Source organism: Anopheles arabiensis, chromosome 3, assembly GCF_016920715.1.
Source record: "Anopheles arabiensis isolate DONGOLA chromosome 3, AaraD3, whole genome shotgun sequence".
Classification (NCBI taxonomy): domain Eukaryota; kingdom Metazoa; phylum Arthropoda; class Insecta; order Diptera; family Culicidae; genus Anopheles; species Anopheles arabiensis.
This window is the reverse complement of record NC_053518.1, coordinates 53,402,598-53,429,899: the sequence shown is the minus strand read 5'-3', so window position 1 is coordinate 53,429,899 and position 27,302 is coordinate 53,402,598. Positions and strand designations below refer to the sequence as shown.

Sequence of the window (27,302 nt, the reverse complement as noted above, 5' to 3'; positions counted from 1 at the left end):
GTATGGAGTGTTTACACGATTTCAGCCTCCAACTGTCAAACTCCATACAAAAAATCTAACTAGAATCGTGAAGGCCCCCCATATTATTCTAGCCACAAAGCTAGAATTAGATTCAAGTACCTGCTCGAGAATATGGCAAAACACGGTGTTGTTTACATTTATTCCAAGGTGCATTAAAGAGATCAGGTGGTGGAATCCAGAATCAAAGTGTATGTCCAGGTGGTCTCATAGCATGTTTTTTATAACCAAATTTGAACATCATTTTTCGACAAGATGGGTGAAATTTTTTGTTCAAACAAGCTTTCTGGAGGCTTGACGAATACACAAATCACTCTTAAAATCTTCATTCAGAAACAGAAGCGATAAAAATCAGCCTTCTAAATACAAACACCTTGGGATAAGCCCACCTGTATATTATACCCACTTAGATAGCTGCTCGAAAACTGATATACAATGCAAACAGCTGACAGGCTGAAATTTCAGCCTACGAGCTTAAAACGGAAAGGCCCCCAATATTAGAATTTTCTGCACGAATCATATCAAATAAATGATAAAGTGTATAAAAGTACTAAATTAAATAAAAAAACTCCGAGTAATCAATAGTATTTTAGTAAAAAACGTGAAATTCGACTTACGCGGATATTCGAGTTACGCGGATTCGTCGGGAACGCAGAAACCGCGTAACTCGGGAACAGACTGTGCTCAGTTCTGAGAGAATATACTGTAACACCAAAGTGGGTATAGGGACTAGGTGGGCTTATAGGTTTGGCGGGAAGGCCATATTGGACGAACGAATGACAGGAGGGCATTCGATTGTGATACGTAGTTTTTCACCCACACTACGACACATCATCCAAAATAGCCATAGGAATTCACACGCATACATCAAGAAATTGGTTGATGCATACATCAACCCCTCCTGTCATTTCGTTTTCATTTTTCTACAGTACGGCTGTCAATTTGTTCGGGATAAGCCCACCTGTATAATAAATCCACTTTGTGTAACACGTTGATTTGTACGCGACGGGTAGTTCAACAATGCTATGCTTAGACATCACTCTCTAGGCATATTTTTTTTTATTACCAACACAAAGGGGTGGAGTTTTCGGACGTTACTGAATGTCATCGAGGTTTCAGGTGGAGGACAAACACAATAGAATTAGTTACACATTTCACTTAGTTTTTGTAAAGTCAAGACTTGACCGACAAGAGACTTAACAGCACAACTTCACTACTGCACGTACTGTGCGTTACTGTGATTCGAACTGTCTCCGACTGTCTGTGTCTGGTCTCATCTTACATCTTTATTTATACGGTACTTTTCTCTTGAATTAGATTTTGCGTTTACTTTCGCTTTCTGTTTTATGTCAGTTATGCTGAGGGTTAGGTTTTTGAGTTCACATATGGTTGCAATTATTCTTTAAGGTCAGTTCTGGGTTCTGGCGCTTACGCGGTGTTTTGTTTCCTACGCTTACGATTAACGGTTCTGTTTGTACACACGAGGTACGCCCAAGTGCCACAAATCCACTAAACGACCACTAAACGGTTTCTAAACGACTCAAGCACTCTACCTAAACGGAATATAGAAAGACTTCGTTTAGCAGACGGCAAACGACTCATGCATTCTAAAAATAGCAAAAAAGCTGGTGGCGCTATCTGTTGGTGGGATACCCCAACCAGCTGAGCTTCAATCGCTTGGAGTTTTCTCATTTCCTCTGTATTGTTGTATGGTTTCGCATTGAAGTTATGCATCGCTAGAACTAGAACGGCGATACGATTGTTTAAATACTAAAACTCCAACGGAAACCATCAGCACTGTAGCAAGTGAGATTTGAGTAATGGTCGTTGGTGTTGATATTCACGTATCTTGAACACACGACCATTCATATAGATTTTTGCTCAGAAAGTTAGAAGGCTATATAGGTCATGATAAGATGAAACTTGTCGAAACACATTGCAAGAAAAGGATAGCAATATAATGATGAGTTGTAATATGCCATCTATCTATTGATCAAACCAATGAGGCTGTGGAGCTTTCATTATTTTTCTATGGATATTCAATTTTCCAGTCGTTTAAGCTTAATCTGTGGCGCTTGGGCGGTGTCTCCTATTTCATTATTTATTAACTGTTGGTTGCCATTATGCAATGCTGTGTTTTTACGCTTTACCCACTTGAAGCGTTTTGTGCTGGGTAAGGTTTTTTTGCACCTCCGGGGTTGTGTGTCGCTTGTGTGTTTTTTAAGTGTTTTTGGATAAGGGTTTTTCTGCTGACTTACAATTCCTGACGTAAGGTTATTTATGTGGTTTGGGTTATGTTGATATCTTGAGTGGTTGGAAATTGGTCTTTTTGTGTGTTGTGTTGTGTTGACAATTTTGTGTTTATTAAGTGTAATAAGAAATGTGTGTGAACTGATTGAAAACAGTATAGCACCCGCTGCGCAAAGCGATCGAAAACTTCTCAAACTCAAACTGCAAACATATTTCACAGCGCATGGCTGTGAAATATTTCGTATTCAAAATTGTTGCAAATTTATAAATGAAATATTTCGAAATTTTCAGCGCTGAAATTTTTGGATAGATATATTTCTTCGATCGGAATCCAAGCGTTTTCCCAGACATTTCTGCTCGCTTTTTCGATCGCTTTTGGTGGAAAGCGATCGAAAATCCGAGCTACAAAACTGCTCGATTTTGTCGTGCGGGCATGTGCATGTGCATGCTACAATACTCGAGCGCTCGCGCATGAGTGCAAGCAAGCGCGGTGTAGGGGATAGAGGGAGACAAACGATTATTTTGCTCCAAGCATTCTACTTTTGTTCCTTTGGGAGGTAGTCATTGAAAAATAGCGCACACACCTGTAACTTTTTAGACGTCATGGGTTAATTGAATGTACATGCACAAGCACACATGTGAGCAAGAAACTTACCTCATTTTCTCATTTTCTAGGATACATCAATCCATAACTGAAGATGAAGGAACACAGCACAAAACGTAGACGAGTAAAGTCCGTCGCACAAAAAATCGCACCTCACTTCAGTACATCCTTCCACAGGGAAAGTTTTGGACAGACTGAGGATGCCTACCACGGATGAGCGCGACAGCAGAAAAATTGTGGTATATCGAGAGAGATGGGTAGACTCGGTCCAGCGAAATCCCCTGATAACTGCATGTGTGTGTGACGAACGAAAGACTTCTAACTCCGCTTCCCCAATATTTCATCCATAATTTTCGTCACACGCACACACCTCTACACGGGCGGCGGTCTGCCGTCCAAAATCTAGCGAGAGAGAAGACAGAGCCTCTCGCTTTGGCACATAGCACAATCTCTCAACAACTTCGGCTTTGCTACTTGGGGAGAAGGGGGGATTGCGGTATGTGAGTGTGTGCGTGTAATTTTTCTTTACCGTTTCGCACTATCCCGCGGGAGTACTATCTTGCACTATCGCACTATCTTGAGTGCGTGTTTTTTTTTATTTTTCAAAGAGAAAAAACCCTTCGACAAATACCAAGGGGGGAGGAGAGGGTGTGTTTGTGTGTATATAAGAGAATGTGCTTAGGAAATTAAACGTGAAAAATAAAAGAAAATATGTTAAACGTATTTCTAAGAGTGTCTGAACTCATTGCAATCAGAAAGAAAGCGAGGGAGGCTCATAAAATGTAGTACACATGCATGCAACATTTATCGCGTCGCCGCGACGTTTCTTGCATTCAGCCCGATTGGAGCTTCTAAGAGATTCTTTTAATCGGCGCCCAGATAGAGCCCGATGAGACCGAAATCATATGGATTTTGGTTCCGGATACGGATCCTCTAATCGGGCGCTATTTAATCAATTCTTTAGAGCCAAAATCGCATGGATTTTCGTACCGGGGTTGGTACCGGGGAATACTCTACTCCACTGACCGATTGAAATTTCAACTAGTTGGATTAAAATAGAAAACGCATCGTTATTAGTACAGAAAAGACATATGTATTCGATTTATTTTAAATGATTTTCATAGCTGTTGTTTGTTATGTGTATCCAGACCAACCAATGTACATTTGTGCTAGATTGTCTATGTCTGTGGCCTCCTTAATCAAGTGGTTTACTTGCCCTTCAATGGATAGTGGATTATGTGACAATTTACCATTAACTTTTACATAGCCTTTTAGTCTTTCTTCAATGTTTAACACATTGTGCATGGCTTGGGGATCGGTTCGTTCTAAATAGCTATCCCTTTGGCTTGATTCCCCTTGAGCAAACGTGATCTTGCTCCACGACACCATGGGATCGTAAACAAAAGGCTTCAATACAGACATGAATGTTGATGCATGGGTTTGAAGAATTCGTAAAACAATTTCACAGCATCGCCGATAAAGCCCTTCCACTCCGAGAGGTCCCATTGCATCTACCATATTATGAGTCAAGCGAAATGGCACTAACTCTGGAACTGTGAATGTTTCTCCTCGATTAAACAAGCAGTTAAAATCTACGTGCACAGTATCTCCGTTAGTAGAATCAAACAGAATATTTTCGCCATGGCGATCCCCAAGCCCTAATATGTAACCAACCATCGAAATAACTGCAGTAGTTTTTATATACGACGAACGAGCTTGAAACCAATTATGGGGATTTGGAAAACAATCTCGAAACCATTCACTAAATAACGGTGGATGCCGCGGAACAAGAATGGTTTCAAAGGCGTGCCGTTTCTTTGCAAGCGGTTCTGTGCGCTCATAATTAAAATTTCTTAATTCTTTCGCCGTCATTCCTAGTCCACGCTGTTTGTAATACGTGCATACGATACCGCGAAATGTGTTCAGATTAGATATCCACTCAATAATACCACACTCTTCATTTAATGGTAGAACAGCATATGTGCGTATGTGTAACCTTCGGAATTTTGCATCTGGATCTTGCGATAAATATTGCTTAACAACTGCATTAAACTCCATCAAACGGAAATCTTTTCGCAGATCATCTTTAGGTTTCATCATCATTGTATAAAGCTTGCCGTTATGGCCTCGGAGTGAAATTTTCCTAGGTTTTTGCAAAGAATGCAACACTGTCACTTCTTCGGAAATTCCAGCAATATATATAGCATTTGTAGGGTATGGTTGGAAATTCATCCCTGTATTTTTATTCAGCACTAGTTGTATGCATCTTTCAATAGGAATCAAAATATTTGAAAAGTTTTTATCAGCCAGCAGTTTTGGTAAAGCTTTAACTAAGATAGAAACTGTAACATTTGCCAGTTTTGAATGTCTGATGCCTCCTGGATTTCCTGGAATTTCTTTGTTGGTAAGCTCGATAAGACGTTCAGCCAATCCATTAAAGTCTTTTATCAACTTTTGCATGTTCTCTACTTGCAGCAACTGACGATCGTTAAATATTTCTACACATCGCCGTACCCGGATGGTATAAGATGATTTATATACGCTCAGAATCATCCATAGAGTTTGCTGAGGATAATAGAGGAGCAATTTGACAATTATGGCTTTCAATATTATGAACGTTTCTTGGGAAGGATGAGCAACTCTACTTATTAATTGGGAAAAAGCAGTAAAGAAAAAATACGGCGATAATGTATCTTTGAACTTGCTTGCCAATTTATTCATGGACTGTGCGATTTTACGCGCCATATTGAAGGAAGTACTAGTGCCTTCACTTGATTTTGGTATCGTGTTTGCAGTAGAGTCAAGCCAGATACTTAATACGCGTGGCATCGATTGATAAATATAGTTTGATCCATACATCATTGATTTGCCATAACACTTCATTACTTCAAATAGCATTTCCCAGCAATTTGCTGAATTTTGCTCGACTGCTGGACACGAGCTATACAATTTGTCGACGTATTGTGCAAGTTGTACTAATGCTACTTCACTTTCCGGGTTCATATCTACTGCTTCTTTGAAATAACGTCGATTGAGTGTTGCTGATATATTTGACGCCTCAGCATTGTATGTAGCCATAAGACGCTTACCTTCTGCTTGTATCAAACGAATCTCTTTGGGTGTAGTTTTTATATGATTATTATCAACCGAAGAAACAGGGACATCGCTCAATATTTCATTCAATCCTCTTTCAAGAACCTTTAATGCCCCTGTTATATCTCGTCGATCCCATAGCAATTTAGCATTTTTTATGAAAAGATCAGGAGGACGATAGCTTTCTGCATGTAAAATATACAATAATGCCTGCTGGTACATATTTGCTCGCGATGCTAACTCTGTACTTTTCATCCAAAGTTGTCCGATCGTTTGATCAACCAAATGACGCAGACGATTAACATTTTCGTCGTCGTCGATTTTTTCCCAATTTATTTCGTCTATCGTGCGCCTCATTTCCTTCAGAAGTATACGCCTCAAGCTGAGGATTGGTTCTATTGTGGCAGCATTTGGTTGTAATACTTCTAGCCTGGCGTTCATATTTGTTACAAGCTTCTGAAGGTCAACAATTACAGTGGATGCCGTAATAAGTTCGTCGTTACGTTGACCTTTTTGTAGAGTGCGCAGAGTGTGCATTATATGTCCACATTTAGCAAACTCTTGGATGATATGTAATTTTAACACCTGATCATAACGGTTTTCGTATGTGCCCAGCTGTTCATCTAACGAACGAGAACTAGAACGTTTGCTACAGCTACCCTGAAACACATACATTCGGGCTCGTTGTATTTCGGAACAAAATCGTGCATAATCCGGTTGACGAAACTCAATAATAAGCGAACCACAAATAACTCCCCAGTGACGTGATTCACCATCGATGGCTCCACTCAATTGATCAGCTCGCCTTTGAAGTAGCAATTCTTCGAGTTCTTCGAATCTTCCTAGTCGGTACAGCGGTTCTGCCTGTATATCCAGAAGAGTTTTTTGTAGGGCGGTGTCATGAAATCGAACCAGTAAACTTTCTGCAAGAAGTAATGCTGTTTCCGGTTGATCAAGCCGTAGATAACACTCGATCATACTATTTAAAAAATTTAGGCTTGGATATTGTTCCTCGATATTAGTTAGTTGTAATAACCGCTCGTAACACGCCACAGCTTCTTGCAACCGACCTGTAGCATTATGATATAGAATTAACTCGTGCAGGGTTGGTTCTGTGGCTTTCAAAGCTATAACACCTTCTACCGAGTCTGTATCTCCGAGGTGTGAATAAAGTTCACACAAGAATGATAACTTTTTTTGTAGTTTTATACTTTTATCTTCGCCATTCAAACTGTGTTCTACGTATTGTAATGCTCTAGCATATTCATGACATTTAAAATTTACTTGCGCCAATAGATTGCTATCAAAGTTGTTTAGGAATGTACTAACCACAACAAAATTATGTTGATAATTATGAAGATCTTTATCTTTTGTTGTAACATCCTTGAGGTACTGTCTTTTCCATCGTTCAAGGAAATCAAATAACCCAAACGCATATTTAGCGCATTGCAAAGCCAGCTCTTTGCCAGATGTATCATGCCGCTCCTGAGTCATGCATACAATCAATCCATTTGCAGATGCAGTTTCTATATCTACTTTGTCATTTGCTCGGTTGGCAGCAGGAATCGTGGAAAAACTTTCGCAATATGCAATGGCTCCGTTGAAAACGGCATGAAGTTCTTCTACAATAAATTGTCTTTTATCATTCCCTTCGCAGAGTAGTAATGAATGTAATAGTACGTAAGGTAACATCAACATAAGAGCTCCTCTATCACATCGCAAGCTTGGCTTAAAAGCTCGTAGAAGGTTACGAGTTGAGTTAACGGTTATATTTTCTATCATTTGGCACGCCCATTGGTAACACCATTCGTGACTTGATCCAACATTGTTAAATACCGGATGTGCAACTGCTGTCTGCGATGCTCTTGAAACCGTAGTATAACATGATGTTAGTAAAGGTTCCATTATTGGTCGCAAGCGTTCTGGGATGGTTTCCCATATTTCTCGTTTTTTATCTGCTTCTGGAGAGACACCTCGTTCGTTTAATATTTCCTGTATAGCAAGTGAAAAACTATCGACAAACTTTGAATCTTTTTGCCTTTGGTATGCTCGGCATAGTTCTCGCAAGGCGATAATGGCAAAACAGTCGGAATGAATGCTCAATGCGAAACCTATACCAGTCGGGGCATAATTAGGTGGCAAATGACTGGGAGCCAAAGCTCCTAGCTCTCCAAGACACTCTGCTGCTCGTTGTTGAAGTATTACATCTTGTTCACTAAGTCCACGTGTCAGCGTTTCTACCATTGTAGCTATTATGGTAAGGCTTATGCTTTGGTGTTGCCCCAAAATAGCTTCATTTAGCTCTGCCCGGCCATGTTCACAAAGTCTACATAAATAGGAGAATGCGTATGCTCGTACTTTTAAATTTTCATGATTGCTATGTCGAATAAGTTCTTCAAGGCGGGTAACAAATTGATCACTTCCTATTTCATCGTAGTATTTTGGAATACGCGATGCCACTATTTTTTTAATATTTTCTGCTACATTAGTATCTTCTATAAAAAACAGATCACAGAGACTATTACCAAGTAGACTATTGTTCTCTATGACCAGGTATCGAAATATGTATCCAATATCTTCGTTGTATGTATCAATTAATGGCTCCAACGTAACGAATATTGTACTTAAAAGTGAACCTAATTGTCGCACATCTACCGTGCATACAAAAATACGCCACGTATTAACGCAATGTTTTGCTAAAGCCAATCCTTCTGGAAGAGCTAAAGCTGTCCGGAGCACAGCAATAACTTTGAACCGAAATGGTGTTATGTGTTCCCCACCAAGCAACCGAATAATGTCACCCAGACTAAGCAGCGCTAATCGCTTGAGAAACTTCTCTCCGTCTGGATTAACAAGTGTTGCTTCTAAATTTGCTAGCACTCCTAAAAACCTTTCAGCAATATATTCCGCGATTCGAGTTGTTGATACCTCGTCATTATCACTATCCTTGGAAAGTAAACTGCGAAATGCGTGCATTACACACTCTGGGTTGATGTGGTAGTAAATTAAAACTTCCGATACTGTTCTCTGCAATGAAAAGCGATAATGGAAGAAAAAACATTTTAGTTAACTTCTAAAGAACTTCTGAATAGGGTGAAGATTAATGCCAAAAAATACATCTAATATTTACATCTATTCAAAAATCCAATTGTTGCACAGTTACACAAATTCAAAATTCTATTATTGCACACTTCAATATCCATTATTGAACACTTTCCAACAAACTGAAATAAACAAAAAAACAGTCTGGAAATAGATGTTTTTCTATCAAACTTTCTCAAACTATTTAAGAAAATGGAAAATGCTGTTACATTACACGCTTGTCCTTGCTTAAAGCCGGATTTTGCAAAATTAGTAGTAAACTGCACCTGCTGCCGAATGCTATTTGTAAACAAAACACTGTCCAAAATGAAAAAAAACGGTGAAAAATAGGAGGCTTTGAGCTGTGCAATACAGGGTTTCGAATCATATAATGGACTACTCAGCGGTCGGCAAACTTGTTAGGGAAAGTGCCAAATTGACTAAATGATTGAGAGTCGTGGGCCAGGATAACACTTTTTTTTATTATTTTTGCACATACATTTTTACGCTATAAAATGTTATAAGAATTACTTACTTATCCGGCACCCGACACCCGCTTTGCGGTGTTGGCTTGCCTCAGAAGTATGGGTGGTGGGAGCTCGGAATCGGACCTACCAAGTTCCAATTCCGTGTTCGGAATCTATTCCGGAGCCGATTCCGATGCTGGAATCGATTCCGATTCTGTAGCCGATTCCGGATCGGAATCAGCTCCGGAATCGGAAACGGCTTCGAAATAGGAATCGCAATTTGCTACGGTAACGGAATCAGAATTGACTCCAGAATTGGAATTAGCCCCGGATTGAGAATCAGTTCTTGAATTGAAATTAGAAGTTCCAGAAGCGAAATCAGTCCGAGAATCACCATGAGAATGGATTATTTGCGGCTGTCAATACGTAGAATTATTGGATCCAAACGACTATTCCTATTCAGATAGCGAAACAGTCTCCAATTTCGAAGCCAATTCCTGATTTCGATTCCGGTGTCGATTTCGATTCCGGAACTGATTCCGGAAGCGATTATGATTACGGAGACAATGCCGGAGCCGATTCCGAAAACTGATGCGGGACTTACTATCTGGAATCGAATTCAGAAAACTTCTGAGCGAGCCGAAATCGAATCCGACGAAAACTTTATTTTTTCCATCACAAGACTTTACTAGGACTAGATCGTCCGTTTCCATGCGTACAACATGGCCAACCCATCGGAACCTGGCGAGCTTGATACGCTGTATGACAGTGCGGTCGCCGTACATCTCGTGTAGTTCATCGTTTTAACGGCTTCTCCATTGTCGTTACACACATACTGAGCCAAGTATCCTTCTTAGCATATACCTCTAGAACGCGTCAAAAAGGGTTTCGTCAGATTTGGACGATGTCCATGTCTCAGAGGCGTATGTGAGTACCGGTACTATATAGGTAATAGCTTCGACCGTCGCGACAGGTTCTTTGAGGTGAACTGATTTTTCAGGATGTATAATGGGTCGGTCAGCTGGTACAGTCATCAACTCGTACGACTTAACAACATGCCCATCATGGGTTCAAGCCCCGATTAGAACGTGCCTCCATACGTAGGACTGACTATCCTGCTATGATAACAATAAGTAACTGAAAGCCAAGCTCACTTCACTAGTGGGTGCAGACAGGCCTTGACCGACAACGATTGTTGTGCCAAAGAAGAAGAATGACCGGTTGGCAGCCAGCATCCTTGCGCACAACTCAGCTTCCATGCTATTGTCGTTGCTGACCTTTCACCCAAGATAGGTGAATTGTGGGACGACTTCAAAAGTGCGTTCACCTATCTGCACGTCACGCCTACGTAGATTCGGATTATTTATTGGTAGGCTCGCTGATGTTGCCACCATCAGTTTGGTCTTTGCCTCGTTTATCTGCAATCCGAGGTTCTCTGCCGCCTGCTCGATCCCTTGGTAGGCTTCTGCTACATAGGAGAGCCGCAGACCAATGATGTCTATATCATCAGCGTATACCAGGATCTGGGTTGACTTATAGAAGATGGTTACCGTAGTCTCCATCCTCGAGTCGCGGATGGCCCTCTCTAGCGCCAGGTTGAATAGGAGACAGGCAAGCCCGTCCCCCTGGCGCCGACCCTTGGTGGTAGCAAAGGCTCCTGAGAGTTTTCCATCCACCCTTACCTGGCATGTGACGTTGGTCATAGTCATTCTAACTAGCCTTATCAGTTTGGCCGGGATTCCAAAAGAGCTCATAGCGTCATACAGTTTTACCCTGGCTATGCTATCATATGCGGCTTTGAAATCAATGAAAACATGGTATGTATCGTGTCTGTATTCAGCCATCTTCTCCAAGATCTGCAGCATAGTGAAGATCTAATCAGTGGTTGATTTTCCGTTTCGGAATCCTCTTTGATAGTTTCCGACTATCTCTTCGACGTGAGGGACAAGGCGAACCTGAAGGATCAGGGAGAATATTTTATAGGCGGTATTCAACACCGTAATATCCCTGCCGGCTTCACCGCTCCAGAGCCGGCAACAAATCAACGGCTCCGGACTAACGGTTCGATAGAGACAGCATTGTATGATAGTGTAATAAAAAAACGAATATATCTTCTCGCACGGAAGCTGACACACGATGTGATTGCAGTATTGACATGCATGACGTTGTGAAGTATTATTTGGTCTCGCCTTAACAATATTCAAAACATGTCGATTTTTTTATAAGTTCCTTTAAACATGACCTACTCCGCTATTTACCGATTTCCTCGATTGAAACTTCATTCAAAAAGTTTGTTTGGTCCCTTGTATTAAAACCAGCTCCGGAGCCGTTGGAGCTGAGCCGGCTCTAGAGCCGTTGGTGCGAGGCAGTTCCGGAGCCGTGGGTGCGGAGCCGGCTCCGAAATTGTCTGGGGCCGGTCGGAGCCGGTCGGAGTCGGTTCCGGCTTCGGAGCCGTTTTTGGCCATCACTAGTGGCTACACAAAGATACAAAGAGCGGACGAGAGGAGACCGCTTGCGTGAATGAATGGTGTAGCAAGCGAAATTGGACAAGTCCCAGAAAAGCGAGACGCAAGAGTTGCTTTCCAACGATGGAAAGTGATGAGCTAAATGAAACATGCGAATCATTGATATGACACTAGTGATGGGAAAAATGAATCTCAGAAGGGATTCCAATCGTCGAATCCCAATGCTGGATGGGATTCGTATCTTTGAATCCCAATCCTAAAGTGGCATAGCGTTTTATTCTAGTTTGCAAGGGGGGGGGGTTTCTTTCCTTTGATGAGTTCAAGCTGGAATAAGAGGTCATTTTGTTTTACTCCAAATTATTTATCTTTTCAGTACTTACATCATAATTAGTACAGGTTCCTGAGATACGCGGACCTTTACAGGGTTTCCCACGATTTATTGGTCAGTTCCCATAAATGTTTGGGCTCGTCTCACGTTTTATTTATCGTATGCCACAATTTTTTGGGTTCGTTTCCTTAATTTATTGGTATCGCCCGATTGGATATTAATACATTTGGACCAAAAAATCTGGGATCCGATCCGTTCGAATTTCTAGGGATTGAATCATCGAATCTTCCGATTCCTGAATCTCCCAACACTATGTGACACAGCCAAGACGACGTAAGAAAAAAAATGACGAACACCCAGAAGAGCGAAGCAGAGCGAAAATTTTTCTGAATGTTAGAATGAGAAAAATGATCAATACACATAAAAAATGTGCGATAATGCCGGTTGGGTTCGTCCATACGATTTGGCAACAAATGTTTCCGCAACAATTTCATACACCCAGCCCTTAAGCCCGTGTCTGTGCTCCATCGGATGCGATTTTATGAAGGCCTGTCAAAATTTGAAATGGAATTTGACAGAATAAAAACAAATTGATTTCGTCGGACGCCGCATCCGACGATATCTGTTAAACTAATTGTGTGATGTTTTAAAGGAACAACCTCAAACTATTTTTTTCATAATCGTTAAACTATTAAAATCATCAAATAATCGCAACATGAATCGAAAAAGCGTTTGACAGCAGGTGCGATAAAATCGCATGCGATAAAGCACAGACACGGCCCTTACGTGCCAAAAGTTTGACTTAATCTCTCTCCCATGTAACAAATCGTAACGTCTGGCGTTTTATTTTTACGTTTAACTTAAATCAACTTTTTTTGTTTGATATCAATAAAAATATACGGCCCTAAAAGAGGTTCATAGGGCCAAAAAAAATCTTATTTCGTGATGTACAATTCTTAGATACGAAATCTTTGTTTTGATCGAAAAAAGTTGTAATATTTTAATTTGTGTTTGAAAAAACAAAAAATTGCTCTAAAAATAAATGAAATTTTAGAATATATGGTACAATTGCTCAATATTTAAGGAAACTGCTAGCTTAAACATCAATCTTGATGTTTAATAAATATTTGGAAAAGCAACAATTTATACGCAGTATGCAATAACTTTGTGGTATGCAAAAATTGGCATATTACTCAACTAAGAATATGATAATAGTAAATTATGCCACTAATAGTTCAAAATGTATTTAAAATTTTCATTAAGATAAATTAGTTATGAAACAAATCATACATTTCTTACCTTGATGTCAGAATGAAGCAAATGAAAAAAACTATTACCAGTAATTCTCATGATGTACTCGATACTTTTGTTGGTTACTTCAACAGATTCGCTGATAAACAAGTAAGTATAGATTGTCAGGAAAGACGTGGATAATAGTGCCACCAAATCTTTTCGCACGATAACAGCTATTTCTCGTAGTAGATACTCGCATTTTGAGGATCGAAGACACCAAGGCAACAACATTGCCATTATTGTTTTATAATGCTTTCCAACGAAATCCACTGGATCTCTACTTTCAAATGTGTAACTCACTATGCTTATCGACTGGTGCAGTGTAATTCCTGCCAATATATAATTGCTTACGGCAATGCTCATCATTAGCTTAATAATGTCGTGACGATACCAGGAAAGAACTTTGTTAGGACTAATGTCTTGTCGTGCACACATTTCCGTGATGAAAATCGATGCTTCATGAGTTACATGAGATTCGGGATGCATCAGTAAATAGATCATAATACGCACACAATGGAATAGTGTTTCCTTGACGTTTATCAATTTCCAACGCAATGCTATATGGGAATTGGCATTTCCAAATTCTGCAACCATTCGTACTACGATTATTTGTTCGGCATATGTTGTTTTCGTCATGATGCACATCCTTGAAGCCGACAATAACTGTTCCATCATACTGGTTATTAAATTTTCATATCGTCCCGGTTTATTGACTAAGCATGCTGATAGAATTTGCAAAATAGCATAAATGTGCTCAGTAAGTTGTTGACCAACCTTAGATGTATTACTTCCAAATAAACGTATCCAGCAGGATTCTATTTCTCCATCGATCATAAACAAGGGCAAGTGTTTTAAAGCGCAGGGCAGGAAATTGGTCATAGCTAGCAAAGTTGTTTCTTCATTCGTGTGCGATATTTTCAACAGAAAGGCCCGCAAATGGGAATCTATGTTAATAGACTTGCCTTGTGCCATTAACTGTTCAGAAGATGTTTTTATGTAGTAATCTTCCACATGCGTTGTAGAAACCGTTCGGTTATTACATTCCCGGCATTGAAAACTACGTTTTGTTTCCGAAATCTGGAATACACGAAAACTGGCTATGCAATCCGAACGAAGGCAGCAGAACAAACTAAACACTCCAACTATATCAGCCAGTGCTGCATCACCATTAATGGTTGACAGCAGTGGCACAAGGACGTTTTCAAACAAATCAAATAAATTGATTTTTGATGACAATATCAACTGTTGGAAAGAGTGTACGAGTGTTTGTTTAATAGCGTTACCATGTTCAGTTTTAGCAATGAAAGTTAATAGTGACGTTAACTTTTTTTTAATACAGCAGCTTATTACTTCGGAGTGCAGATTGTTAGTTCTTAATTTGCACAATTGTTCTAATGCGTGTTGACAAAGTTCATTATCCATTTGCGTATCCCAGGAATATCGTTGGTTTACATCACCATTCCAGTTGTTCGCCTCAAAAGGCGCAAACAGAATTTGGAAGAGGTTGCGCTGCTGATGTTGATTCAGAAGCAAACAATCGTTAACAAGAATGACACTAACGACCGCGTTTATTAAATCCATTTGCCTTGAGCCGAACAATTCAACCAGTGGCGGTACTTGGAGGAGCCATAATTTCGATTCGAAAAAAAAGAATTGTTGATTTTTTAATTCAGTATCTCCTTCGCTGCAAAATGGCACCTGCACATGTAATTTAAAATCCATTTTGTTTGCCATATTTAAGGCGCGTTTTAGTAACTTGCTGTTTTTGTTTATGTTTACTAGAAATATGGCCCAAACTGCGCTCTCCAAGTGCACTGATATCGGCTGTTTTTTATTGACTGAATTGTATCGCGCATTATTTATCTGTTTGACAATTTGAGTTACTAAATGATCATCAAGCTTCATACTTGCTCCAAACCAGTTGATGGATTCGGAAACATAACCAGTATGCATTAGTTCGGGTTTCAGCTTCTGCAAGAGTGCCATTAATGTCTGATTCAATTTATCTTGGTGTCGCTTTTCGAGATTCGTTACTTTCTGTTCTGGTTGCAAAATTGTACATAGTAGCTCTGTTAATATTTTATCAACCCATTTTCTTGGAACTACTGGCCAAGACTGATGGGCACTCTGATGTGTACTGAATAGTTCCGTTGATGTATCCACAAAATATTCTACTTCTCGCCGATTCATAAGCATCGCCGAATGCCACGTATCATATCCCATTAGCAAAACAACAAGTAGATTTATCATGTTGAACATATTATATAAAGGATAACTGCCACTACGCTCCTGGACAACATGTTTGAAATAGTTTTGGAAAAAAATAATAGAAATTCTTTTCTCCTCGATGTTGCCCACTGATAATGTTTTCAGAACTGAGCAGGTTATTTCTTTTACAACTTTGATGGATTCGACATCTTGTTGATTTGTCAACAATGAAATGGCTTCGCTTAAGGTATGGAGGCAATGCAAACGAATCAATCGGCAACGTGCCATGGACTTAATTTCAATTTTTTCACAAAAATACTGCTTGCCTTGTGCTGTGACGTTCTGAAATGCATCATAAAAAGTAGTAATTGCTTCCGGGCACCCTTTTTTAAAATCATTCATCTGGTTCAATAGCTTAATGAACTCTCTAAATGTATCCAGAGCCAGCCATCGTTGTTTTATGTAAGAAGCTTTGATAATTTCCTTTTGTAAACTGGTATAACTTTCTGAAATGCTGCAAGAGTGAACAAGGAAAACAAAAATTAACTCTGTAGAGCGATAAAAATACTTAACATTTTTATTTTACCTTTCATAAGTTTCTAATGATGCTATTCTGAGAATTTGATATGTAAGCCAGTAATTCGAGCATCTGCACCTATGTCTTTCTTCTTCATTTAATAATGTTTTCGGAAAAAGACCAGGATCATCGTACGTAATATCGGTACGGATCATGCTCAGAATTTTTTCAAGATGCGGTTCATGATCGTGTACAATGTCCGTAAAAGTAATAATCAATGTTTTCCACATACTTTCCGTGTCTTCTATAGCACTTAACTTTTCATGCATTATTTTCATGATGACTCCAATCGATAGGTACGGAATAATCCTCACAAAGATTTACTTTAACAACAACCGTTGAACAGGACCAACCGATTACTAGTGTGTATTGAATTAGACAGTAGAAAATGCTCGAAACTTACAACTCTTATTATAATGTATCAACCATAAATGACATTTGTTTTGCCGCGCTGCAGCAAGCATTATATAGCGCGTGGCCACGGAGGTAACAAAATCAAGGTGGATTTAAAAATATCAGGTGGTGGACTCTAGTGCATTTTGACAATTCGTCACTTGACGTAAGGTCCCCAGGATTCAAACTTTGTTTACATTAATTAAATTTGTTCATATAATTTATCTACAGTCTTTCCCCGAGTTACGCGACACTCGAGTTACGCGAATTCGAGTTACGCGAATTTTTATTTTTGACAGTTCAGATGTCAAATCAGTACAATTTTCGCCATCAATTGTCAAATGAAAAATAATTACCGATAAATAACCAAATTTTCTACACCAATTGCATCAAATAAGTATTAAATTACATAAATGAACTAAATTCAATAAAAAATTATGACAAATAAAGTATATTTTTGCTGTAACATGTGATATTTGACTTACGCAAAAATCCGAGTTACGCGAATGTCTCCGGAACGCATTATTCGCGTAACTCGGGGAAAGACTGTACCCCATTTTTTCGAATAAATATTCTTTAAAAATATATTTTGGACTTTGTGAGTTCTTATTTAACATTGAAACATACATTAAAGTGTGTTGTTTTGTGTTATTCTGTGAATTTATTCTAGAATTCTTTGTGTTTTCGACATTTTTGATGATAAAAATTAAGAAATAATTTTTTTTTTTCAATTTTTACATTAATTCCTCATTATCTACGAGCCGCATGGACAATTTACTTGAGATTAGAACTCATGCTAGCATGATTTTAAATTTCGTGCATAAATAAATCATCAAATCTTTTGTTAATATATTACGTTTTTTCGATAAAATCAATAGACGCACTAAAATGCACATAATAACAAAGAAATCTGTTATATTTACTAAGCTTTGTGTGCGGAAACCAATGGTCAACGGTTCTAAAATGACGTAAAGTCCCTCAACTATGGCGACTCCCCAAAGGCCCTAATCCACCACCTGATATTTTTAATCCACCTTGGACAAAATGTTGAAAATTTTTTCAACTTTGTCAAGGTGGAATGTATAAGCGAAAGGCCATGGGAGTGACAAAATGCTGACAAATTTTTCAAAATGTGAGCTTTTGTCACTTTTTTGAGCTTTAGTCAAAATTTTGTAACCTGGAGCAGCCAGGAAATAAAGTTGACAAAAGTTGACAAAATTTGACGTTCGTGAAAAAGCGTAAACAAACAGCTATTTGGCGCAGTTGTGACCCATTGTTATAATAATAATGCTAAAATGCGTGATTCTAATTGATTTATGTACCTATTTAGTACTTCTTAAACAAAATATCGATGATATTCAGATGTTGGAGCTTTTTGTCGCTCTTGTGTATGTTTTTGGTGCGGCCACGAGAAAAGCTCTTTTTTGCAGTTGACAAGCAATTTTGACAAAGTTGAAAATTTTTTCAACATTTTTTCAGCTCCGTGGCCACGCGCTATATAATGAGGTGTAGTTATAGCGCTTTTGGCGATCCCCCCCCTGGGCTCCGATTTTGACAGATGGTTTTCCGCTGGTATATGTATTGATGGGTTTTTTTTACGTTTTGCATGGTCCATATTTGGAGGAGATCAATTTGGGTGAATATTTTAGTTGATTAGAACACAGCCCGTGATTTCCAATGAAAATTTTCCTTGGAGAACTTGAAACGTTCGCCAAACGCAGAAAACTAGCTGTCAGTTTTCTTCGTCGATTCTTCTTCCACCTAGCTGTCAAAACGGGCTTATAACTTGACCTGTTATCTTTACGGTCCTTGAACTTTGTCAAAATTGCTTGTCAACTGCAAACTCAAAGCTCAAACATATGAATATCATCGATATTTTGTTTAAGAAGTACTGAATAGATACATAGATCAATTAGAAACATGCATTTTAGCATTATTATCACAGCAATGGGTCACAACTGCGCTAAATAGCTGTTTGTTTTCACTTTTTCGCGAACGTCAAATTTTGTCACTTTTTGTCAACTTTTGTCAACTTTATTTTGACAAAAGCTCAAAAGTGACAAAGGCTCAAGTTTTGAAAAAATTGCCAGCATTTTGTCACTCTCATGGCCTTTCCCTTATACAGTCAGTTCCCGAGTTACCGTTCAAATAGACATAGAGCGAGAAACGCCGCGCGCGACGACGTCTCGCGCGACAAAAAGTACAGGCGGTCCCCAGACCCGAGATACACGGTTAGAGAGCGGTACTTGTTCCGACGCAATGCGTTGCGATTTTGCCAAAATGTATGGGATTTGACAGACGCATCCGTTAACGACGCACGACGCAGCGTCAGAGTAGAAAAATTTCTATTTCGACGCACGTCGTGATGCGTCTGTCAAAATGGTTCAATCATATCGGGTGAAAATTGATATTTTTTCACGTTAAATTGTTTCGAGCGCAATTGAACGTGTAATTGGACTACTAAATAATTTTATTAACAAAACAAAATAAATGTAGAGAAAGTAATTTCGTAATTGCTGCAAAACAGGTGTGTGCGGGTCAGTATGCAATGTGCAATAAAAAAGCGAAAACATGCTTTGCACTGTTTTGAGCAGAACTGGAAATGATTTTACAGTTGTAATTTAACATTATAATCACATCAGAACCTATAAATAAGAGGCATTATTGCTGTTTGTTTATGTTTTTCTTTGTAAAATGTGTTGACATATCCATGTAGAACGCAGCGAACAGATACCAGCGTGCGTCACGCAATGCGTTGCGATACGCTGCGTCGAAACAAGTACCAAGCCCTTAATGGGGACCGACAACGGCCGCAGAATATCGCGTATCTCGAATTTCCGCGTATGTCGAATCTCGTGATTTCCAGTTAAAATATCACTAATTTTCATGAACAGCAATTATCCGCAGTACGCGATATTCAATATACGCGAATTTGCAGTACGCGATGCTTCTAATTTTGACAGCTCCATGTGTTTTTTGCAAATATTTTCATTCTTTGAAATATTTTATACTCTTTTTGAATTTTCTTAATATTCTTAATGCATTTTGCATTAAATTTGTGCAAAAGATACCTGTTTTATAACAAATACTTTGATGCAAATTCTGTGGCGATTTATTTCAACCCTCGAACCGGTAGTGTAAACTATTTTTGCATAGGAATCCGATATACGCGAAAACTCGAGATACGCTATTGCGCTTGGTCCCGTGCGATAGCGTATAACGGATAACGACTGTATTTTTTCAAGTAGGAGGCGGTTTTAGTCACTTTATGAATTATTTGATATGATTCTGACTGAATATAACTGTGTTAAACCTTTTGAAAAAGTTTTTAACATTCGATTAAAACGGAAATTATTTGGCAATTTACAATTGATTTGATAATTCAGTACAATTTGCTCAAAGAATTATCAAATTTAGAATACCGCGTATCTCCGAATCCGCGTATAAGTGGTACTTTCCCAAGCGCCAAAGATTAAGCTTAAACGACTGGAAAATTGAATATCCATAGAAAAAAATGAAAGGTCCACAGCTTCATTGGTTTGATCAATAGATGGCGTATTACAACTCATCGTTATATTGCTATCCTTTTCTTGTAATGTGTTTCGACAAGTTTCATCTTATCATGACCTATATAGTCTTCTAACTTTCTGAGCAAAAATCTATATGAATGGTCGTGTGGTCAGATACGTGGGTATCAACACCAACGACTATTACTCAAATCTCACTTGCTTCAGTGCTGGTGGTTTCCGTTGGAGTTTAGTATTTAAACAATCGTATCGCCGTTCTAGTTCTAGCGATGCATAACTTCAATGCGAAACCATACAACAGTACAGAGGAAATGAGAAAGCTCTCCTCCAAGCGATGAAGCTCAACTGGTTGGGGTATCCCACCAACAGATAGCGCCACCAGCTTTTTTGCTATTTTTAGAATGCATGAGTCGTTTGCCGTCTGCTAAACGAAGTCTTTCTATATTCCGTTTAGGTAGAGAACTTGAGTCGTTTAGAAGCTGTTTAGTGGTCGTTTAGTGGATTTGTGCCAAATGGCGAGGACCGCCTGTATCTCAATTTTGCAGCTACTTTTTGAACGGTTCTATTTGAATGGTTATACGCTGATTCGGGCATATGCGGTTTTCTAGACTTGACAGTTCTAGGAGCAAATTGTACTGATTTGACATAAATATTATCAAAGGCCGAATAATTTTGCTTCTGATCGAGTTTAAAAACATTTCAAATGGTTTAAAACTGTCTAATTTAGTCAGAATTTGTATTACAGAGTTCACCAAGTCACTTTGCAACTCGAGCTGCACAATTCATCTCACTTGAGACGTTTTTCTATTCTGAAGCGCTACTTCATTTGGCCCGAAATTGTTAACGGACAAACATAGAACGACGTAGTTGTACTCCGAAGAACCCCCGGATGACAATTTCAGCACGGAAAATCGGGTTGACATTTGATGCAAGTCGCTTTCCGTTCCGCTTTTCAGACGAAAGCGATCTCACTATGAGCAGCGTGCTGTGAGAAAAAAGGAAGGGGAAAATCAGTGCAATCATCGTCATGGTAGTCATGGCGAAAAAAAAGGTATTCCCCTTTTTCACTTTTTCCACCGTTACCATCCCTAGTACACTCTGACTCTTCCTTTCTATTCAGTTCATCTGTTGACTTGTTGTACTGCCGTGGTTGGATTTGATCCGCAGTACATCAAGTCAGAACATCTCAATTAAACATGTAAACCATTGAAGGCTTCGAAATTTGGGTCGTTGGAAAGGCACTAGTAGACGCATCGAACCTTGGAGCAGAAATAGATCCGCGCACAAGTGAAAATATTGACGATGATATCTGTTATATCTGAGCTACACTTCTGGCAGCACTGGAGCTGTCATACGCTATTCCCCATACACACCGTGGTATGAACAACTACCTTCCATACACACCGTGGTATGAATAGCTAGATTCTATATACACTGCGATCGCTTCCGCTACCGTTCTACGACACTTGAAGAAGAGAAGCCGAACTACAAGCACTACAGGACTACAAATATATTTAGATAGAGATAAAACAGTTCGGTTGTACAATTTACTTAATTACGGTTCCGCCCCATCTACAACAATTTGGCGACGAGAAGTACGAAGCTACGTGAATGTGCTAGGCGCAATACATATACAAACAAGTTGCTGCATCGTGAATTTGGCTGTCTACTGCGTAATTTTACATCACAATGGCGCTTCCTAACCCGGTTGTCGACGATCCGGCAGTCGCCAGTCCCGCTTTGCCTGCTGTGAGTGGTGCTGCGGTACCAGTTACATTTCATTTCGAGCCATTCAATCCTGCTTCATCGAAATTTGACCGATGGTTAAATCGACTACAAATTTCATTCCGGATTTACCACGTGCGTGAAGCCGATAAACGCGATTTTCTGCTACACTACATGGGCGGCCCTACATACGATGTGCTGTGCAATAAGCTGAAAAATGCTGAGCCACATACAAAAACGTACGACGAGATTGTAGCTCTACTGAAGGAACATTACAGTCCTACTCCTTTGGAAATACTGGAGAATTTCAAGTTCGCGAGCCGTAAACAGCTAGAGCAAGAAACTCTAAGCGATTACCTGATGCATTTGGAGAAGCTCGCCCAAACATGCAATTTCGGGGACTACATGGACAAGGCCCTCCGGAACCAGTTCGTTTTTGGCATCCAGAACCGTGTGATACAGTCTCGATTGCTGGAAGTGCGCGACTTAACCTTGACAAAGGCAAAGGAGATCGCATTCGGAATGGAAATGTCTCATCGTGGAACCGATGAAATGCACAACTCACGTCAAAAAAGTGAGGTTCAGCACATCGAGCATGGAGCAAACAAAACTAAAAAAAGTTTCCAGTCATCGAGCCAAGCCAGTTCCAGTCAAAGTTCCGGTCGCCTGTCGAACAAGCAGAATGGTGGAAATAAACGATGTTATCGTTGCGGGGATCCTGACCACTACGCAGACAAATGCAAACATAAAGCTACGATCTGCAAATACTGCAAGAAAGCGGGGCATCTTGAGAGGATGTGTCTCACCAAGACCAACGAGAAGGGGACGGATGACGCACATCACCTGGAGGAGCAGCCGTGTGTTATGAAGGATGTGTTACACCTGAACGCGATCCAAGGTATTGCTGGTAAGTTTTTGTTGAGTCTGTGGATAAATCAAAAACAGCTAACGTTCGAGGTCGACACTGGTTCACCCGTATCCTTAATCAACCTACAAGACAAACGAAAATACTTTAACAATTTTGACATTTCCCCTACTAACATTCGACTCGTGAGTTACTGCGATAATGACATTGGTGTGCTTGGGAAAATAACGGTAAAAGTAGTTGCAAATGGTGAGGAATTTACATTGCCTCTACATGTCGCAGAATCTAGTAGACATCCGTTGTTAGGGCGTGATTGGCTACTTGCTTTGAATTTAGATTTCAATCGTGTATTCCAACCAGGTACACATTCAGTTTCCTACTGTAGTGGCAAAAATCAGTCTACCACTAATGCATTGAATAACTTACTTACAAAATTTTCACGTGTCTTTGATGAACGTGTTGGTAAAATTGAAGGAATACAAGCTACACTTACTGTTAGGAAAAATACAAAACCGGTATACATTAAAGCTAGGCCAGTGGCATTTGCAGTGCGCAGCACGGTTGATAAGGAAATTGATCATTTCGTGAAAGAAGGCATATGGGAAAAAGTGGACCACTCAGAGTGGGCTACACCTGTTGTTGCTGTTAGGAAAGCCGGAGGCAAAGTGCGGTTGTGCGGCGATTACAAAATTACTCTTAACCCAAACTTACTGGTGGATGAACATCCTCTTCCGACGGTCGAAGAACTTTTTGCTACTGTTGCGGGAGGGGAGACATTCTCAAAATTGGACCTTTCGCAAGCTTACTTACAACTCGAAGTTCGACCCGAGGATAGGGACTTACTTACATTGAGCACTCATAGAGGCTTGTTTCGTCCCACTCGACTCATGTATGGAGTTGCTTCCGCACCTGCAATTTTTCAACGTCTGATGGAGGAAATTTTGCAGGGCATACCTGGCGTTACTGTCTTCATTGATGACATTCGCGTTACTGGTTCTGATACAAAAATGCATTTACTTAGACTTGAGGAAGTACTTAACAGATTAGATAAATATGGATTGCGTGTCAATAGAGAAAAGTGTGACTTTTTCTCTGATCGAATTGAGTACTGCGGGTACATGGTGGACAAGCAAGGAATCCACAAACTCCGCGAAAAGATTGATGCAATACAAAACATGCCTATTCCTAAAAATAAGGAGCAAGTACGGTCTTTTGTTGGACTCATTAACTACTATGGTAGATTTTTCCCTAACCTCAGTACTATTTTGTACCCACTGAATAATTTACTTAAAGATGACGTTCCATTTGTGTGGAGTGCTGATTGTGATAAATCGTTTACATTGGTAAAAAGGGAGATGCAATCCGATAGGTTTTTAGTACATTATGACCCGTCACTTCCGGTAATTTTAGCTACTGACGCGTCCCCATACGGGGTTGGGGCAGTTCTTAGTCAGCAGTATCTTGATGGAACTGAACGGCCATTACAGTACGCATCTCAGACCCTTACTCGAACGCAACAAAAATATTCTCAGATCGATAAGGAAGCCTACTCGATCATTTTTGGTGTTCGCAAGTTTCATCAATACCTTTACGGTCGCAAATTTATTCTGGTAACAGACAATAAACCTATCAGCCAAATCTTTTCGGAATCTAAAGGACTTCCTACTATGTCCGCAATGCGCATGCAGCATTACGCGGCATTCCTACAGGCGTTCGATTATAAGATTCGACATCGCCGTTCGTCGGAACATTTCAATGCCGATGCTATGTCTCGCCTACCGGTTTCAACTACTGACCCTGAATCGGAAATTGAAGAACCGGAGGTAGTCGAGGTAAATGCAATACAAACACTCCCACTGACTGTAGATGAATTGAGTGCAGCTACCCTAGCGGATGTGAATGTTCGCGAATTGCTACGTGCCCTAAGAACTGGAAACTCAGTTGAAGGGAAACATAGATTTGGTGTGAATCAGGAAGAATTCAACTTACATAAAGATTGCTTGATGCGTGGTAGCCGAGTATACATACCACCTGCATTGCGAAGAAAGGTGCTTGAAGAACTCCATTCAACACATTTCGGTATAACACGAATCAAATCACGGAGTTATTGTTGGTGGGAAGGCATAGACAGAGACATCGAAAACCTGGTCAACGATTGTGCTTCCTGTCAGGCTGCAAAGGCTAATCCTCCCAAAGTCACTTTTCATTGTTGGGAAACACCTACGGAACCGTTTCAGCGTGTTCATGCAGACTATGCTGGCCCATTCATGGGACTTTACTACCTCATATTAATTGACGCATACTCGAAGTGGCCTATGGTCTACGTTGTGAAAAACATGACTACGGAAACGACAATTCGTTTGTGCCGGGAGTTTTTCAGTACTTATGGATTACCTTCTGTCTTTGTGAGTAACAACGGTCCTCAATTTACCTCTACTGAATTTTCAAGATTTCTTAAACTAAACGGAATTACTCATAAACTTAGTGCTCCGTACCATCCAGCCACTAATGGACAGGCTGAAAGATTTATACAAACAATGAAATCTAAACTAAAGTCGCTACAATGTGATCGAGGGGAAGTTCACAGTGAAATTTGCAATATACTGCTCTCATACCGTAAAATGATTCACCCAGCCACCGGATTTTCACCTTCAAAATTAGTGTTCGGTCTTCAGATCCGTTCAAGGCTGGATCTCATGATACCATCAAACGATCCAAACTCAAATGAAGTTCAGTCTAAAATACGTGCATTGACTACTGGATCAAAAGTTGCAGCTCGAGAATACGTTCACGGAAAAAAGTGGGAGTTTGGGACAATTAAAGAACGTATAGGTAAACTCCACTATTTAGTGAAACTAAATGACGGGCGGACCTGGAAAAGGCATATCGATCAACTACGTAGTGTTGGTGCAGGGCTATCGGAATCTACTAAGGAAGAAATTTCTTTGCGCCGTGAAGAGATTGGTGGTGAAAATTTCTACGACAACACTATCGCAGTCACTCTAGACATTACTACAAATACATACAACTACGATAACACTTATACATCCACTGACATGTCCCTCCCTGCTATCCCGACTGCTCCTAATCTTGAAACGGGTATCCAACTACCGATTTCTAACGAAACAGCTGCAATTGACCAACCCACAGGGTCAGCGGACTTGCCGGTGGACCAAAGGTTGCGTCGTTCTCTGCGGACCATCAAGCCTCCGCAAAGGCTCAACCTATAACAACGAATTCTATTTTGCGCGGAAGAGCTGTTATATCTGAGCTACACTTCTGGCAGCACTGGAGCTGTCATACGCTATTCCCCATACACACCGTGGTATGAACAACTACCTTCCATACACACCGTGGTATGAATAGCTAGATTCTATATACACTGCGATCGCTTCCGCTACCGTTCTACGACACTTGAAGAAGAGAAGCCGAACTACAAGCACTACAGGACTACAAATATATTTAGATAGAGATAAAACAGTTCGGTTGTACAATTTACTTAATTACGGTTCCGCCCCATCTACAACAATATCGTGTTGCCGTTGATGATTGCATGGTGTTCAAGAAACAACAAGGAATGATGAAGAGCAAACGATGGAGAGTGCAAGTAATGAATTTTGTTTTCGTGAATTGTGGAAACTAAATTTGATTCTTTTTTAATGGAAGCTGCTGATTTAGGATCCAAGCTAGACAAAGAAAAAGGATTTGAAGAAAATTTGGGAAAATAGAATGTATAAATCCTCCAAGTGCAAATTATGACTAAAGCAATTTCAATATGACTAGCAGTGGAAAAGCGGTGTACGCTCTCTAAGCATGGATGAATTTGAAAATAACGGAGGATGTAAGAACACTGCAAAACAGCACATGTCAATCAATTTACACTACAAACCATTAAAAGCACGTGATTTTATTCAGCTTTTTTAGGGTTCTTTGCCACGTGTAATTTTCAAGCTTATAAGGCAGGCTTTTAGGCTTTAGGCCTTTCTGTGATTCATAGGAATATTTTAGAATTGTGCATGCAGGTCAAAACTACAAAATACATCACGAATCAATACAATTATATTATTTTTTAAAGTAATTGATTAGATGTGTATTTCCTTCAGTTTTAATGTGTGTTTAGTTGTTTAAGCGTCGAACATCTGGGTCGGCCAGGGGCCCCAAAAATGGCACCTACCATCCGCTTACAAGCATAATTGCTACTCAATCCTTCTCTGGTTAGGATATTTGATACAATCCCCTGCTAGACGCTTCAACCAAGCCTCTACTTTTACCGCCATTGCTAACAATCATGGCAATCCAAAACATGGCCTTTCATGAAATATTGGATGGTATTGCGGCCCAGCCGCACTCGTTTCCTTTGCCATTATTTTCGCTTTTTGTAGACCATTATTTTCCGTTTTAAATTCGA

At 39.8% G+C, this 27,302-nt stretch overlaps 2 protein-coding genes and 1 long non-coding RNA gene across 7 annotated transcripts; 2 read left to right on the top strand and 1 right to left on the bottom strand.

Moving 5' to 3' along the window:
• Positions 1-2,748: 2,748 nt before the first annotated feature.
• On the top strand, positions 2,749-3,595 carry LOC120900728. Its single transcript, XR_005739233.1, has 2 exons — positions 2,749-2,886; positions 2,944-3,595. It is a non-coding gene; the product is annotated as an uncharacterized LOC120900728 (long non-coding RNA).
• A 350-nt stretch (positions 3,596-3,945) lies between these two features.
• Positions 3,946-16,822, bottom strand: LOC120900723 (serine/threonine-protein kinase ATR). Of its 5 annotated transcripts, none has more exons than XM_040308111.1 (3): positions 16,394-16,822; positions 13,606-16,321; positions 3,946-8,992 (listed from the first exon to the last, which is right to left on the bottom strand). In XM_040308111.1, the coding sequence occupies exons 1-3, from the start codon at positions 16,660-16,662 to the stop codon at positions 4,007-4,009; spliced, it is 7,971 nt and encodes a 2,656-aa protein (XP_040164045.1). In that variant the 5' UTR covers positions 16,663-16,822; the 3' UTR covers positions 3,946-4,006. The 5 variants fall into 5 exon arrangements, with proteins under 5 accessions (XP_040164045.1, XP_040164046.1, XP_040164047.1 ...); XM_040308112.1 differs by having other exon boundaries at positions 16,617-16,822; XM_040308113.1 differs by having other exon boundaries at positions 16,134-16,321; positions 16,617-16,822.
• A 4,378-nt stretch (positions 16,823-21,200) lies between these two features.
• On the top strand, positions 21,201-26,976 carry LOC120900727. Its single transcript, XM_040308128.1, has 2 exons — positions 21,201-22,936; positions 26,045-26,976. The coding sequence occupies exons 1-2, from the start codon at positions 21,994-21,996 to the stop codon at positions 26,122-26,124; spliced, it is 1,023 nt and encodes a 340-aa protein (XP_040164062.1). The 5' UTR covers positions 21,201-21,993; the 3' UTR covers positions 26,125-26,976.
• The last annotated feature ends 326 nt before the right edge of the window (positions 26,977-27,302 follow it).

Coding starts and splice junctions, on each gene's coding strand:
- LOC120900723 (XM_040308111.1), bottom strand. CDS start 16,662: ATGAAAATAATGCATGAAAAGTTAAGTGCTATAGAAGACACGGAAAGT. Junction 16,322..16,393: donor TCATTAGAAACTTATGAAAG/GTAAAATAAAAA, acceptor TCACTCTTGCAG/CATTTCAGAAAGTTATACCA. Junction 8,993..13,605: donor TGCTTCATTCTGACATCAAG/GTAAGAAATGTA, acceptor TTTTCATTGCAG/AGAACAGTATCGGAAGTTTT.
- LOC120900727 (XM_040308128.1), top strand. CDS start 21,994: ATGGCGCTTCCTAACCCGGTTGTCGACGATCCGGCAGTCGCCAGTCCC. Junction 22,937..26,044: donor CGCGATCCAAGGTATTGCTG/GTAAGTTTTTGT, acceptor ACCAACCCACAG/GGTCAGCGGACTTGCCGGTG.